This window comes from Cucurbita maxima, unplaced genomic scaffold (assembly GCF_002738345.1).
Source record: "Cucurbita maxima cultivar Rimu unplaced genomic scaffold, Cmax_1.0 Cma_Scf00091, whole genome shotgun sequence".
Taxonomy (NCBI): domain Eukaryota; kingdom Viridiplantae; phylum Streptophyta; class Magnoliopsida; order Cucurbitales; family Cucurbitaceae; genus Cucurbita; species Cucurbita maxima.
In genome coordinates this window covers 200258-215663 of record NW_019272107.1, presented here as the reverse complement: position 1 = coordinate 215663, position 15406 = coordinate 200258, and the positions used below count along the sequence as shown (strand labels likewise).

Here is a 15406-nt window from a genome sequence, read left to right as displayed (position 1 = left end):
AAAGATCTTGTGGAATGTGAAAGAATTTGCATGCTTGGATTAAGAAGTGTTGCAAGCTAGGGTTTCTACAAACTAGAGTTTTTTCTCTCAAATTTATTGTTTTTCTTTTAATTCTTAATAAAATCAATACGGTTCCCAATGGTTCCGCTATGTGGATGAAAAGTTCATTCCCTTCACTATGATGATGTATGACAAGGTATGTGCGTTATGAATGTCATATTGCATCAAGTCAATAAATCGACCTAGAACACAACCCTAAGAGTATGGGGTTTGAACTCAGTGAAGCCTAATAAATTTCCAAGTTTATTTCTTTAGCCACTCATACCCATCAACATTTGTTAAAATTTTTTATTGTTTTTTTGTTTTCATTTTGCAATGGTCAATTGGTCAAAATTGACTTCGTCATTTGTGGAGATTAAAGGGGATCGGGATTGAATCCCGACCACAAACGTCTTTTGTCGAGAGACTATAAATACCCGCAATATTTCAGCCATTATTCTTTAACTTTTCACTTTTTTCTCATTTTCTTCCTAAAGATCACATTGAGATCGAAAAAAAAAAAAAAATCTTATCACATTTGTTTTTACGATTGTGATTATAAACGATATTTATCATTTTTTTTTAGATCATTTGCATGTTTATTTGAAGATCAAATAAACTTCGAGTCACATCTTTTTCTTCATCCATCAAAATCTAGAATCGTTGTGTTTGATATATATATATATATATATATATATATATATATTATATTTTTTTTTTTTCTTTTCCTCATAATCTGCGCTTGAAGATAACTTCTAAATTTCCCGAATTCTGTAAAAAGAAGAGTTAGACCATTCTTAAAATCTTCACGTCCTTTCTTTTCTAAATTTCCCGAATTCTGTAAAAAGAAGAGTTAGACCATTCTTAAAATCTTCACGTCCTTTCTTTTTGAAATTTTTTTTTCAGTGTGCAATTATATCCAAAAATATCTTCGTATCCTTTTTTTTTTTATTTTTTGTTCACGTCTTGTTTTATTTTGTTGCTATTTCATAATTAACTTATCTTGATTTTTTTTTTATTTTTTGTTCACGTCTTGTTTTATTTTGTTGCTATTTCATAATTAACTTATCTTGATTGCCTTGAATAGCTTTCTACTATCAGAATTGCTTTACCGATATATTAGCCTACCTTGATCATAATTTAGTCAATTTCCCAAACAGCCTACCTTTGTGTATATGAACACGAGTGTCCCTGAGTGTAAAATCAGTGAGTTGAGTGTGTGAGGTCCTAAACATATTCCACTACTGTTTGTACAATCATGAACCAAGATGGAGGAAATGGAGGGGAGATCAATGAAGCAAGGTGGAGAGAAGCACAGATCGGAACAATTACTCGTTTGAATCAAGTTATTAGTACATTGACAGACCGGATGGAGCGAATTGAAATAGCCTTAGGTAATCTTCAAGGGAGAGAAGTACTCTTGAATGAAGGAGTTGAAAATGAAGAAGATGACAATATCACCCTTTTAGCGGGACATAGTCCTAGGGGAGGGAGAGATGTCGGTCGAGGGAAAGGAAGAGGCAGAAGAAGGGGTAGAAAAATTTTAGCACCAAAAAGAATTGAGAGGGAGTACCAGTATGAGAGAGAAAAAGAAAAAGAAAAAGAAGTCGGGGGAGTAAAGCTAAAAATTCCAACTTTCTATGAGAAATCTGATCCAGAGGAGTATTTGCAATATGAGAGCAAAATTGAACATGTCTTCCATTGCAACAATTTCAGTGAAGAAAGAAGATTAAAGCTTACTGTAGCTGAATTTTGTGATTACGCCATTATATGGTGGACATCTTTGAAATCAGAGTGGAGGAGAAATTATGAAGAACCAATTGAAACGTGGGAGCAATTGAAGACATTAATGAGAAAAACGTACATTTCTAAGCATTATTCTCGAGTACTCAAGCAAAAACTCTATACTTTACGACAGGGATCCAAAAGTGTTGAAGAATATTATAAAGAAATGGAGACCTTTATGAATAGAGCATGTATTGATGAAGATGAGGAAGATAAAATGACTAGATTTCTTGGTAGGTTAAACCGACAACTTGCTCATCAAGTGGATAGGCAAGCGTACTTTGATATGCAAGAATTGTTACATCTTGCTGTCAAAATCGAAGGGCAACTAGCTTGGGAGAAGAACTCCTAGAGGTATGGTATTTCAAAGTCTACTACTTTCAACACTTGGAAAAAGAATTCAAATATTGAAAAGATAGATTTCAAAGTTGAAGGCAAGTATGATCTTGACAAAAAGAACAAAGCTGAGACCTCCAAGGGTAAAGAGAAAGCGGAGGAATATAAGGAGATTCGAGAAAGAAATAAAGACATCAAATGTTGGAAATGTCAAGGAATTGGTCATTTTAGTCGTGATTGTCCTAACAAGAGAGTCATGATCATCAAGAATGGACAAGTTGCACAGATAGTGAGGAAAGTGACCATGATGAGCTAGTTGAAGAGGAAATCCAGGAGCATGAGGAGGAACTAGAAGATGGGAGTCATTTGGTACTTGTAACCAGAAGACTTCTTAAAACTCAAGTTACAGAGAATGATGTTGATGATCAAAGAGACAACTTATTTCACACAAGGTGTTTAGTTAAGGGGACTCCTTGTAGTCTTGTAATTGATAGTGGAAGCTGCACCAATGTCGTAAGTACAATGCTGATCAAAAGGTTGCTAATTCCAACCCAACACCATTCTAAACCTTACAAGCTTCAATGGCTCAATGACAGTGGAACAATGAAGGTAACTTCTCAAGCTTTAATATCTTTTACTTTAGGAAAATATAAAGATGAAGTTCTTTGTGACGTTTTACCAATGCATGCTGGAGACATATTGTTTGGCCGATCATGACAATTTGACAGGAGGGTTATGTATGATGGCTATTTGAATCAGTATTCTGTTGTAAAAGATGGTAGAAAAACCACTCTTGTGCCTTTGAGTTCTGCAAATGTATTTGGTGATCAATTAAAGTTTGAAGAAAAAAAGAAAGAGTTTGAGGAAAAAGAGTTGAGTGAAAAAATAGAGAAAAGTCAACGAGAAAACCATAGTGAAAAAAAGAATGAAATTGGAGAAAAAGGAAAGAATGTGAGTTGTTTGGCTAGAGTTGGAGAGGTTTTGGCAATGTTCTCATAAAAAACCATCTTTGTACTTGTGTACAAGGAAGGATGCTTGATCTCTAACGATAATAATTTGTCTTTGCCTAGTATGTTTCAATCTCTTTTACAGGAATTTGACGACGTATTCCAAGATGAAGTCCCTAAAGGACTACCTCTAATTAGAGGTATTGAACATAAAATAGACTTCATTCCATGGGCGATAATTTCTAATAAGCCAACTTATAGAGCCAACCCAATTGAGACTAAAGAAATTCGAAGGCAAATAGAGGAACTTATGGAGAAGGGCTATATACGAGAGAGTTTAAGTTCATGTTCTGTACCAATCTTATTAGTGCCGAAGAAAGATGGAACGTGGCGCATGTGCGTGGATTGTAGAGCCATCAACAAAATCACGGTAAAGTATCGACATCCTATTCCTAGGCTAGACGATATGCTTGATGAATTGCATGGTTCATGTTTATTTATAAATATTGACTTGAAATCTGGATATCATCAAATTAGAATGCATGTAGGAGACGAATGGAAAACTGCGTTCAAAACTAAGTTTGGATTGTATGAATGACTTGTTATGCCTTTTGGGTTAACTAATGCTCCTAGTACATTTATGCACTTAATGAATCATGTTTTGAGAGAATATTTAGGAAAGCATGTTGTTGTGTATTTTGATGATATTTTAATTTATTCAAAGACCTTGCATGAGCATGTGGAACATGTTAAGTTAGTTTTGATTACACTTAGAAAAGAGAAACTTTATGCTAATTTTAATAAGTGTAGTTTTTGTATCGAAAAAGTTAACTTTCTTGGCTTCATAGTTGGTAAAAATGGAGTAGAAGTAGATGAAGAGAAAGTTAAAGCAATCAGGGATTGGCCAACACCACAAAATGCAAGTGACGTTCATAGTTTTTATGGGTTAGCTAGCTTCTATAGGAGATTTATAAAAGATTTTAGCACCATAACTGCACCATTGAATGACTTGGTGAAAAAGAATGTTGTTTTTAAATGGGGAGATATGCAAGAGAATGCATTTAATGAGCTTAAGAATAAATTAACCAATGCACCATTACTTGTTTTGCCTATCTTTGATAACACTTTTGAAATTGAGTGTGATGCAAGTGGTTTGGGCATAGGTGCTGTTTTGATGCAAGATGACAAACAAAGTGGGTGGAGTTTATTGAAACATTTCCGTATGTCATCAAATATAAGCAAGGTAAGGATAATGTGGTAGTTGATGCATTATCTAGAAGATACAATCTTTTTACTTCTCTCCGTGCAAAAATTCTTGGATTTGAGCATATTAAAGAATTATATCGAGATGACCACGACTTTGGAATTATTTATGTATCTTGTCTTACAAAAACAGCTGTAGATGATTATTATGTGTTTCATGAATTTTTATTTAAGAAAAGTAAGCTTTGTATTCCTAAATGCTCTATCCGAGATTTGCTTGTTAAAGAAGCAGATGGTGGTGGCTTAATGGGACATTTTGGGATTAATAAAACTTATAATTTGTTGCATGAACACTTCTTTTGGCCGAAAATGAAGCATGATGTTCATAAATTTTGTAGTCAATGCTTTAAATGCAAAGAAGCTAAATCTAGATCACAACCAAATGGATTGTACACTCCTTTGAATGTACCTAATGAACCTTGGACTAATATATCTATGGATTTTGTTCTTGGTTTACCGCACACTAAAAAGGGTAAAGATAGTATTTTTGTTGTGGTAGACAGATTTAGTAAGATGACTCATTTTATTGCATGTAACCAGACATGTTGCTGACTTATTTTTTTAGGGAAGTAGTAAGATTACATGGAATCCCTAGAATAATTGTTAGTGATAGGGATGCTAAATTTCTAAGTCACTTTTGGAAAGTATTGTGGGGTAAATTAGGTACTAAATTGTTGTTTTCAACTACATGTCATCCTTAGACGGATGGACAAACTGAGGTGGTTAATAGAACATTAGGAGCATTGCTTAGGGCTATTATTTCTAAGGATATTAAGTCTTTGGATGAATGTTTTCCATTTGTAGAGTTTGCATATAATAGAGCAATTCATAGTACAACTCATTGTTCTCCTTTTGAAGTTGTTTATGGATTTAATCCACTTACGCCTCTTGATTTGCTTCCTATTCCTTCTAATATGTTTGTGAGTGACGCAGTCACAAATAAGGCAGACTTGATCAAAACATTGCACAAAGAGGTGAAGGAGAGAATTGAGACAAAAAAATTCAAAGTTGCTTCAAGGATTAACAAAGGATGGAAGAAAATCATTTTTAAACCTGGTGACTGGGTTTGGATACATTTTTGCAAGGAGCGATTCTCATCTCAACGGAAGACAAAGTTACATCCATGAGGGGATGTCCCTTATCAAGTCCTTGAAAGAATTAATAAGAATTAATAACAATGCATATAAAATTGATCTTCCCGGAGACTTTTCAGTACATTCTACTTTCAGTGTTGCTGACTTAATGATTCGAGGAGAATCCTTATGAAGAGGGGGAAATGATGATTTTTCTGATTCAATGTTGTTGACTTAATGATTCGAGGACGAGTCCTTATGAAGAGGGGGAAGATGATAAGAATGTGTTCCAAATGTTTCAACTGGACCTATTACACGATCCAAGGCGAAGAAGATTAGAAGCTGATACAATTGACGAAGGACAATTGAATATTTTTACTGCTGAAGTTGGAAAACATTAAAAATGTCAACAACAGGGTTTGAACTTGCACGAGTGAAGCTTTTATTTCTTTAGTCACTCAAACATATCAACATTTATTGAAAAATTTTATTGTTTTTTTGTTTTCATTTTGCAATGGTCAATTGGTCAAAATTGACTTAGTCATTTGTGAAGATTAAAGGGGATTGGGATTGAATCCCGACCACAAGCGTCTTTTGTCAGAAGACTATAAATACCCACAATATGTTATGTAAAAATCAGATTCGTGGATGAATGTAATTCAGATCTCAAATTGAGACGTTTCCCTTAGAAATCCGAGCATCATATTTGCCATTTCTAAGTTTAAAGCAATTCTTGTGGTAGAATTGCACCCGAGTCATTCAATCAAGCCTTGATCAAGTTAGATTGTGGAGTGACTCAATTTAGAACAAGGTCCCAAATCTTGCTTCTAGATCTTTGATCGTAAGAGATAATCTAATTCTAGCTTTATCTCTTGGTTGATCCAAATTTCGTATAAGAAGATGTTAATTACTTTGATTCAAGGGTTCTTGCTAAAACAAAAGCTTGGATCGTTGGGTTGAGGATTAGAGTTGCCTTATCATAGGGATACTTCCCTTTTAGATGATAAGTGTGGACGTGCACAGTATGATAATGAGGGTATTCATGGGAAGCATGACACTAGAGGTTCCGCTAACCTCCGGATGTCGCTACAGACAACTAGCTTGACCAGAGATTGTCCAGGGGGTGTGCGAGCCACCTGGGGATTCACACTCGCACATGTGGGTCGTGTGTAGGGAAGTACTACACATCCACAGTAGTCTGGACTAGAGGTCATCCCTAGTATGAGATGAAAAAGAGATAGGTCCCTAGAGCGAGCATATTTGCATGTGATTGTATTTAGCATGACCCCTATAGTGAGGTCACTAAGTATTTTTCGAAATATTCAAGTCGTGTGTCACATTATTTTTCAGGTAAAGGCAAGGTGCGCATGTGCTGATGACGACGACATCGCAAGCAGAGACTGTGACTCGTGCATGAGATTTACTCATATTTAAATTCCTAGTCTTAGGTCAGAATAGTTTTCTTGCATTTCATTGATTTAAATCATTTTGTATTTGTATTTATTTTCTTTAAATTTTCAGTATTTCGTATTAAACCCAAAGATCAATACATAAAACCATGACTATATTTTTCAGACATAGAATATATTTTAAATATTTTCAACATTTATATTATATTATAGACGATGAATTAGATTCTATGAAAAATGGTAGCCAAGTAGAAATTTTGAGTCACGAAAATGGAGTAAATTGAGGTTTTTAAGAAATTAAAAAGAAATTTGAAGGACCATAAACGGTTTATTGTGTAATAATTTATTAAAGTATATCAAAAGAATGGTACATGGATGAATTGAAACTAGTTCGAATAAAGTGATTTTGAAAATAAGATGATTAAGAATGACCTAACAAAAATTGAAAGTTACTATCCATACTATCAACATGAAAATAGAGGATTGAGTTATGAAAATTTTTGGATTGGGTCTCGTTACCAATCCAACAACCCAAACTTTTGTGTTGGTCCAAAAAAATTTCTCAACCCAACCGACCCTAAGTCTCCTCAAGCTTTTGATTAATTTTTGTTAAGAAATTTTGGCCGAAATTCATTTCCAAGTGAATAGATCGGAGTGACCTTGATGTTAGGTTAAATATTAGTTGTAATGGTTTGTAAGAAGTATGATAATTTTTTCTATTAAGTATGCTTTAACAAAAATTTAAATCTTATTCACTCGTCTAGAGTTATGATACGGGCCCATTATCACAATTGGGGGGCTCCCACATCGATTGGAGAGGGAACGAGAGCCAACGAGGACGCTGGGCCCCGAAGAGAGGTGGATTGTGAGATCTCACATCGGTTGGGGAGGAGAATAAAACATTATTTGTAAGGGCGTGGAAACCTCTCCAGACTCATTTTAAAACCTTGAGGGGAAGGTTAGAAGGGAAAGTCCAAAAAGGACAATATCTACTAGCGGTGTGCTTGAGTTGTTACACATGTGATATCTATTACGTCAACATGTTGTGAATGAAATGAAATACTATGTGTATCATGTCATGTCTTTCCATGTAAAGTTATGTGAATGATGCATATATGTACTATGTCATGGATGAAGGGAAAAAGAGAATGATGTTAATGCTCTTCTATGAACGAAAATTTGTGAGACCTCAAGCATGTATGTATATCATATGCATCTGGATGCTTCCCCATATATTATGTTAGTACGGACGCATACCTTCGATATTTATATCACTCTAATCCATAGTTCTAAATTTATGTTTATCCATTTAATTAAGTTAATGAGGTTGAAGGACGAGTTAAAAGAGCTTATATTAAGTTAAAAATAAAAAGGGTGAAGATTAGAGAAAAACATGGAAAACGTGTGCAAGAAGAGAGAAGGGGTAATTGTATTACTTGGCTTGTAATTGAAGGGATACGACATGAATAGGTGTGGCAGTTAAAACCACTGGTCTGAGCTGCTTTCACTCACTGCCTCACTCTCCTATTTTCCTTTTTTATTTTTATTTTTTTTTTTTTTTAAAAAAAAAGTGAGGGAGGCGTCCGGTGGTGGTTGTGTACGAGTGGCGGCGGCGCCACCGTTGGTATGGAAGAAAAAGTCTATTCTCTCTCCTCCACCCCCCACTTGTCAGCTTTCACTCATCCAAAGCTCACCCCCTCCCCTCTCTCTCTAATCCACAAATTAATTTTATCTCCAAAATTAAAATAAATAAAGAAATAAATAAAACTAATTTCCCTCTCAACTAAAAACTAGGATTACTAATTTCACTCCCACCCTTCGTTTTGTTTTAACCATACCCCAAACCCCTTTTTAGTTTTTCACTGCAACAGCACAACTAACCTAACCCAACTCTTCCCAGCCTCTCCCTATTTCCTTCCTTTTTACCCCCCTCATTTACCACTCCATCATTCCCCCCCCCCCCTCTCTATATATATTCTTCTTTTCTTTTTCTTTTTCTTTTTCTTTTTTTTTTAATTTCGTACATATAGATATATATATATATATATATATATATACACACACACACACACACATTTTCTTTTAGAGTGTACATGGCAGCTTTCATCGTGGACCACGACCTTCAAAAGCCCAACTTGAAGCATTTCTGTAAAATCTGCAAAAAAGGATTTGGGTGTGGGAGAGCCTTGGGCGGTCACATGAGGGCTCACGGCATAGCCGATGATTCCACCTCTCCCCCTACTATTGACGACGATGATCCTGTCTCTACCGATTGGGACGACACTCATCATAATAAATCCAATCTGGGTCCCACCAATCGTCGTATGTACGCCCTACGAACCAACCCAAATCGTCTTAAAACTTGCCGCGTGTGCGAGAATTGTGGCAAGGAATTCTTCTCTTGGAAATCCTTTCTTGAACATGGCAAATGCACCACCACCTCTGATGACCTTGACTCTCTTCTTTCTTCCCCGCCTTGCTCCGATGACGATGATGACGACGATGATGATGATGATGATGAATGTAGCGGTGCCGTGCGGAGAGGTTCGGGTAATCATAGTAATAATAATTGGTTGAAGAGGAAACGATCGTTGAGAGTGAAAGTTGGGTCTCCGGCTTCTAATGAAGATGAGGACCTGGCTAATTGTCTTATTATGTTGTCGAATGGCGCGGTGGAGCCCATGTTTGAGGAGGACGAGGCGGAGGTAGAGGTAGAGGCCGAGGCCGAGGAATCCTGCGCTTCCGCTAGTAAGGAAGATCATCATCTTATTCTCCACCACAATAATATTAGAAAACCCATAAATGTCATACCGCCACTCTCCTATAGACTTCCGGATCAAGACAAGCCAAAAGCAGCTGCGCCTAAGGGTATGTTCGAATGCAAAGCGTGTAAGAAAGTATTCAACTCGCACCAAGCCCTCGGAGGCCATCGGGCTAGCCACAAGAAGGTCAAGGGCTGCTTTGCCGCACGCCTTGACCATATGGAGCTCGACCCACGTGAAAACGATGACTTATTCGAGGATTCATTTTTTCCTACTAAACCCAACAATAATTCATACGAATTGGGGAGTTCCACCATGGCTTCCAGTTCTAAGAGGAAAACCAAAGTACATGAATGTTCAATTTGTCATAGGATTTTTTCTTCCGGTCAGGCATTGGGTGGCCACAAGCGATGCCATTGGATTACCTCTAATGCAGCCGCGGAAGCCCCACCTCCACCTTCTATTGCAAAGATTCATCAATTTCATGAACACAGGGTGCCTCCTCCTCCCTTTGATTCAAATTCAACTGTTGTCCTCCCGCTCGACCTTAAGCTTGATCTCAACCTACCAGCTCTGGCCGACGAGGTTCGCCGACCAGCGTTCGAGGTTTCAACGGAGATTTACTTACAATCGTGGATTTGTAAAAACAATAAGGTGGATGAAAATGACCCACGAGAACAAGGACGACGGCGACAACAACAACACCACCACCACCAGAGCGACAATGAAAACAAAGTCGTCGTAAAAAATGAAGAAGAAAACAATTGCGTCAAGAATAATAGTATTATTCATAATAATAATAATAAGAAGAAGAACAACCACAATAATAATAATAATGTGGAGGATGAGGCGGACAGTAAGGTGAAATTAGCGAAATTAAGTGAGCTAAATGATACGAGCATGATTGGAGGGAATTCATCGCCATGGTTGCAGGTGGGACTTGGTTCAACAACGCCTGACCCTTGATCAGTTTTTGTGAAGCAAACCCAGTAATTAATTTTTTTTTTTTCTTTTTTTTTTTCTCCTTCACATTCTTTCATTATGTGCATTTTTGTAACAAAATCATACGAAATTAATTACAACGAGAGGACATAAATTAAAACACTTTCATATTGCTGTGGTCAGTTTTGTTTGATTCTGCATGCACTATATTTGTAGTGGAAATTCTAATTTTTTTTGTGTTTCTTTTATCTGAGTATATATATATTTTAACCAATTAAACTTGAAATAATAGCTGGTTAGTTCCAAATTGAAATGGGGGGAAGGGTTGAAGAACTTATTATGAGAATGGAAACGAAGTTGTTAGGGTTCTTGAACTTTTGAGTAATTGAGAGGGTTTTGATTAATTAAGTTGGGGTTTTACATCTGGAGAAGGTAAAGAAATTGAAAGTTTTTATTAGGGTTTTATTTTGTTACCTTTTTCGGCCAAAGACTTCCGAATCAGTCGTGGATTAGTCACCGTTTTCTTTACCTTGAGGTCGACTCATTGTTTGCAGAGTATTGATCAAAGAGTCGTGATCATTAGAGGATGAAGTTTGTCGTTGGAGGAAAAAAACACAAAAGGGAAAGAATGTTGGGTAAGTGCACGCATGTGGAGCGAGGCAATGTTGCTCGAGCAAACCAGTCTAATTCAATCCAATTCGGCTATGTTATGCATTTTTTAGTGGACTTCAAACTTATTAATATTGGGTGGAACCACTTATGGTAAACTTGAAGGGCATGGCATATAATTGATATACGAATGGATCATGTTCAAATAGTAACTTAAATAATTTATGGTTGGTAGACCACCAACAATACACACTTATTTAAGAAATAATACTTTATTTAAGTTAAATTTAAATATCATGACACATGTAAATATTAATATATATTTTTTTCTTTTGTATGTTATATATATAATATTAATTTGAAACTTTAAATTAAATATATGTTTTCTTCTTTTATATTTAATATTAATTGAAATATTTTTTTAAAAAATCAATTAAATCAATCATTTTAGTATTATTATGAGCTAGCAAGACAATCGTATGAATTTATAGCCCTTAATAAAATTACTCCTCTCTTTACCTTATGTAAAATGGTAAATTTTATCTCATGAAATTATATTTGCAAATTCTCTGTAAAAAGGTAGGAATATTGAATTGGCTTCTATAGCAATTCTCACCATGAAAATTAAAGAACACAATTATTTTAGGCAAAAATTCATAACTCACTCTAAATTAAGATCAAGTTGCATATGATCATCGTCAGAAATATTAATCTTCTTAATTACTAGCGTCACGACTTGATTTTCGAGACTTTGAGACAGCGGACGGCATGAAAAGAAAAAAAAGGAAAGTAAAATAAAACCAACAATTAAAAATATGCTAAAATTTCAAAAGATTTAAAATCATAGCCAAAATCCAAATCAATATGATATGCTACGATATATGTGATAAATTAATATGTTTATGCTATACCCCTGACTCTACCATTATTATAAGGGTATGGGGTTTGCAGCATATCAGTTTTTCCTTTATACTTTACTGGGATCCGTTTTTATGCTATTAACTATTCTGCTGATTCTTCTCCAAACAAGAACCACCGATTTACAAATCTCATTAACCACTGAATTTAGTGAGCGGCACGTGAAAGTTGTTTTCCATCAGACGACTCTTTCCGTATGATACGATAAGTTATGGTGTGATATGTGGAAAGCATACACGGGTTATGTTATATAATAGTTGTGACATATGATATAGTATGATATGTATATGATGAGAATTGTTATGTTTGGAAACATGGAAATATTATGATATGACATATATATGCAATATGATTGATATGCAAAACGATGAGCTAACATGAAATACAACCTCGACACACGCATGAAAGATATGATAAACGATATGAAAAATGATACGATATGAAGGAAGACGCTAGTAGGGTTGAATTAAATGATAATAAAAATGAAAAAATGTTCAGATCTCATGCATTATTGTGTGTTCATGCTTCGGGGATACCCCATTCTCCTTCACGATAGTATAGACACGTACGCTATGAGACAGGGGAACGATCATTATGTTTATTATAATGCTGCTGTGAAAGTCGCTATTTCTAACAGGTGTCCGGCATCAATAGCTACAGAAAATGCTCGCCCGATTAGAAAGAGCCCAGGAGATGTGCGAACCGATTAAATAGAAATTTGAAGCTCGTAAAAGAAAAAAGAAATTAATATGATAATTATTGAGTATAGTTAATGAGCAAAATTATAGGCAATACAATATTGTTGACTTTTAGATACACTTTTTTAATAGTGTAATAATTTAATTGCTTGGAAGTCCACTCTCTCAAACACCACATCTTCTAATTCAACCTTAATTATTGTTCATATCCCCACTTCATTATTTCATTACCTCTTCCCCTTTTATTTATATATATATATATATATATATAATTTTTTTTATTGAGTAAAAAATTTTAAAATTTAAAACCCTAAACCCTAATTTATAATTTTTTTCAATCTATTTGAGCTATTTAATTAAATTTCTTGTTTTAATAAAATTATAATATTATTTATTTACTTATTTTTAAATATTGAATTAAGATTTATATATTTTGAAAAATTATAAGCTAAAAACTAAAAATTTATAATTTTTTTTGGATTTTCCTTTCGAAATTCCACTCAAGATTTTTAAAACGATGTGGAATCTCACGATCTTATAATTATATTTTATATTTGATTGATTACAAAGTGCTTTCTAAATTCAATCGGGCATTAGATTGAATTAAATAAAGGGTAATAATCTCTTCTTTTTTTCTTTTTTTCCTTTTTTTTTTTCATCCACAAGATAACAAATTATATAAATTTTATTTTCTAAACAACATTTATTGGTGTTATTATTATTTTATTTATTCATGTGAGATCTCATCTAGAAAATCATCCAATTTTTAGAATACAAATAGTAATTATAATAATAATATTATTTTTTTTAATGAATTACAATCTAAAGAAATTAATTTAAAGATTATAATTTATTGTCATAATATTACTACCTTCCTTAAAATATTGAATATAATTTTTTAAAAGGTACTCATAAAAATAATTGTTATTACAAGGAATAATAAACATATAAAAATTGAAATATAAATATTGAATTATCATGAAAATATAATGACAAATTAAATATTAAAAAAATATTTATCATAAATATAGGTATTTTTATTTTTATGTGTAAAAAAGCGGGGACAGAATGGAAAATTGCGCAGGGACAAAAATACAATCTTCGTCTCTAACCTTAGTCCCATTTAAACGAGAATTTCTCATACCATTCGTGTCTCCACCAGACCCTAACTCTAATCTCGTAAATGAATATCGAGTAAATGGGTACAAAAGTAAAGAGAAGAAGAAGAGACCCTAACTCTAATCTCGTAAATGAATATCGAGTAAATGGGTACAAAAGTAAAGAGAAGAAGAAGCCCAATTGGCGTTATATTTATTTTAATTCATTTATTAGCTCCAACTTTTTTATTAATGACTTTAAATAGTGAATGCTTAATATTTAATTATAATTCATTTATTAGCTCCAACTTTTTTATTAATGACTTTAAATAGTGAATGCTTAATATTTAATTAAGTTCATGCATTGTCCAAAGTATACGAATGAGTCGATGAATTAAAAATTAATTTAAATTAGTATATTTTAGATTAGAAATTTCACACATATATATATTACAATTACTTGATAATTAAAGTGAAATTGCAAACTTAATTTATTATAAAAGAAATTTTGATATTATTGTTTTATTAAAATTAAATTTTTTAATACTTCTCCCAAGAACCTCTAAGAATTTTCGAATCTTTATTTTTCTGAATCAACAAAATGCATATTCGACTAGTATGAAGAACCTCTAAGAATTTTCGAATCTTTATTTTTCTGAATCAACAAAATGCATATTCGACTAGTATGAATGACTATGATTTCGGTTCAAGGACATTTGTTACTATGATTTCGGTCTATTGAGACTCTGACAAAGTATGAATGACTTTATGATGTTGATGTGTATGTTATTAGGAGAATTTTCCTATTTTGCTTCTCCATAAAGCAGGTTGGGAAGTTGGAATACCCCTTTATGCCCCTAATTACTCGATTAGATTGATTAGATTACCTAATTAGGGAAAATTCCTGATCGTGAATTTACCTTAGAGTGGTGAAGGTTTACTTATTATAGAGGAATGCAACATCACCCATTTAAAGCCCGTGACACATTATATACTACTAATGAGGGAGTTCCGGTTGTGGTTAATTGAGAGTTTGTCTTGCACTATTTCGATTAGCGCTTAGTAGTAGACATATACGAAACCTATTAAGGAGAGTGCAGAGAGTTAGCTAATAGGGACACTTGATTCATGCTTGTTAGGTCCACACTCAACCCCAAAACTTGATGAGGGCACCTCTGACTCATACACTAATCGTGTATTGACTTAGATGGATCAAAGAGATTGGAGATTAATTGTCTTAAGTCTTACACCTCATAGAATAGAAGTGATGAGGTTGAATGAAAGTATGAGCTTGATAAGGCTAGATGACCGAGCCATGGAATTGGCTAACTTTAGGGCCGACTAGAACACATAGTCTTAAGCACATCTAATAAGAGATAAAATTCAACTAGACTGTACAAGTAGGTTGTTTACTGAATATTTTTATACTCATTCTTACTATTTTTTATTTTCGAGATAGATCATAAATAGATGGTCGATGATAAGAATGTGCAAGAGCCATATAGTTACACAAGACAATTAAATCCAA

At 34.0% G+C, this 15406-nt stretch overlaps 1 protein-coding gene across 1 annotated transcript; it reads left to right on the top strand.

Annotated features, from left to right (window-relative positions):
* The first annotated feature begins 8945 nt into the window (after positions 1-8945).
* On the top strand, positions 8946-10573 carry LOC111472901 (zinc finger protein ZAT4-like). Its single transcript, XM_023118493.1, has 2 exons — positions 8946-10395; positions 10548-10573. The coding sequence occupies exons 1-2, from the start codon at positions 8946-8948 to the stop codon at positions 10571-10573; spliced, it is 1476 nt and encodes a 491-aa protein (XP_022974261.1).
* Positions 10574-15406: the final 4833 nt, after the last annotated feature.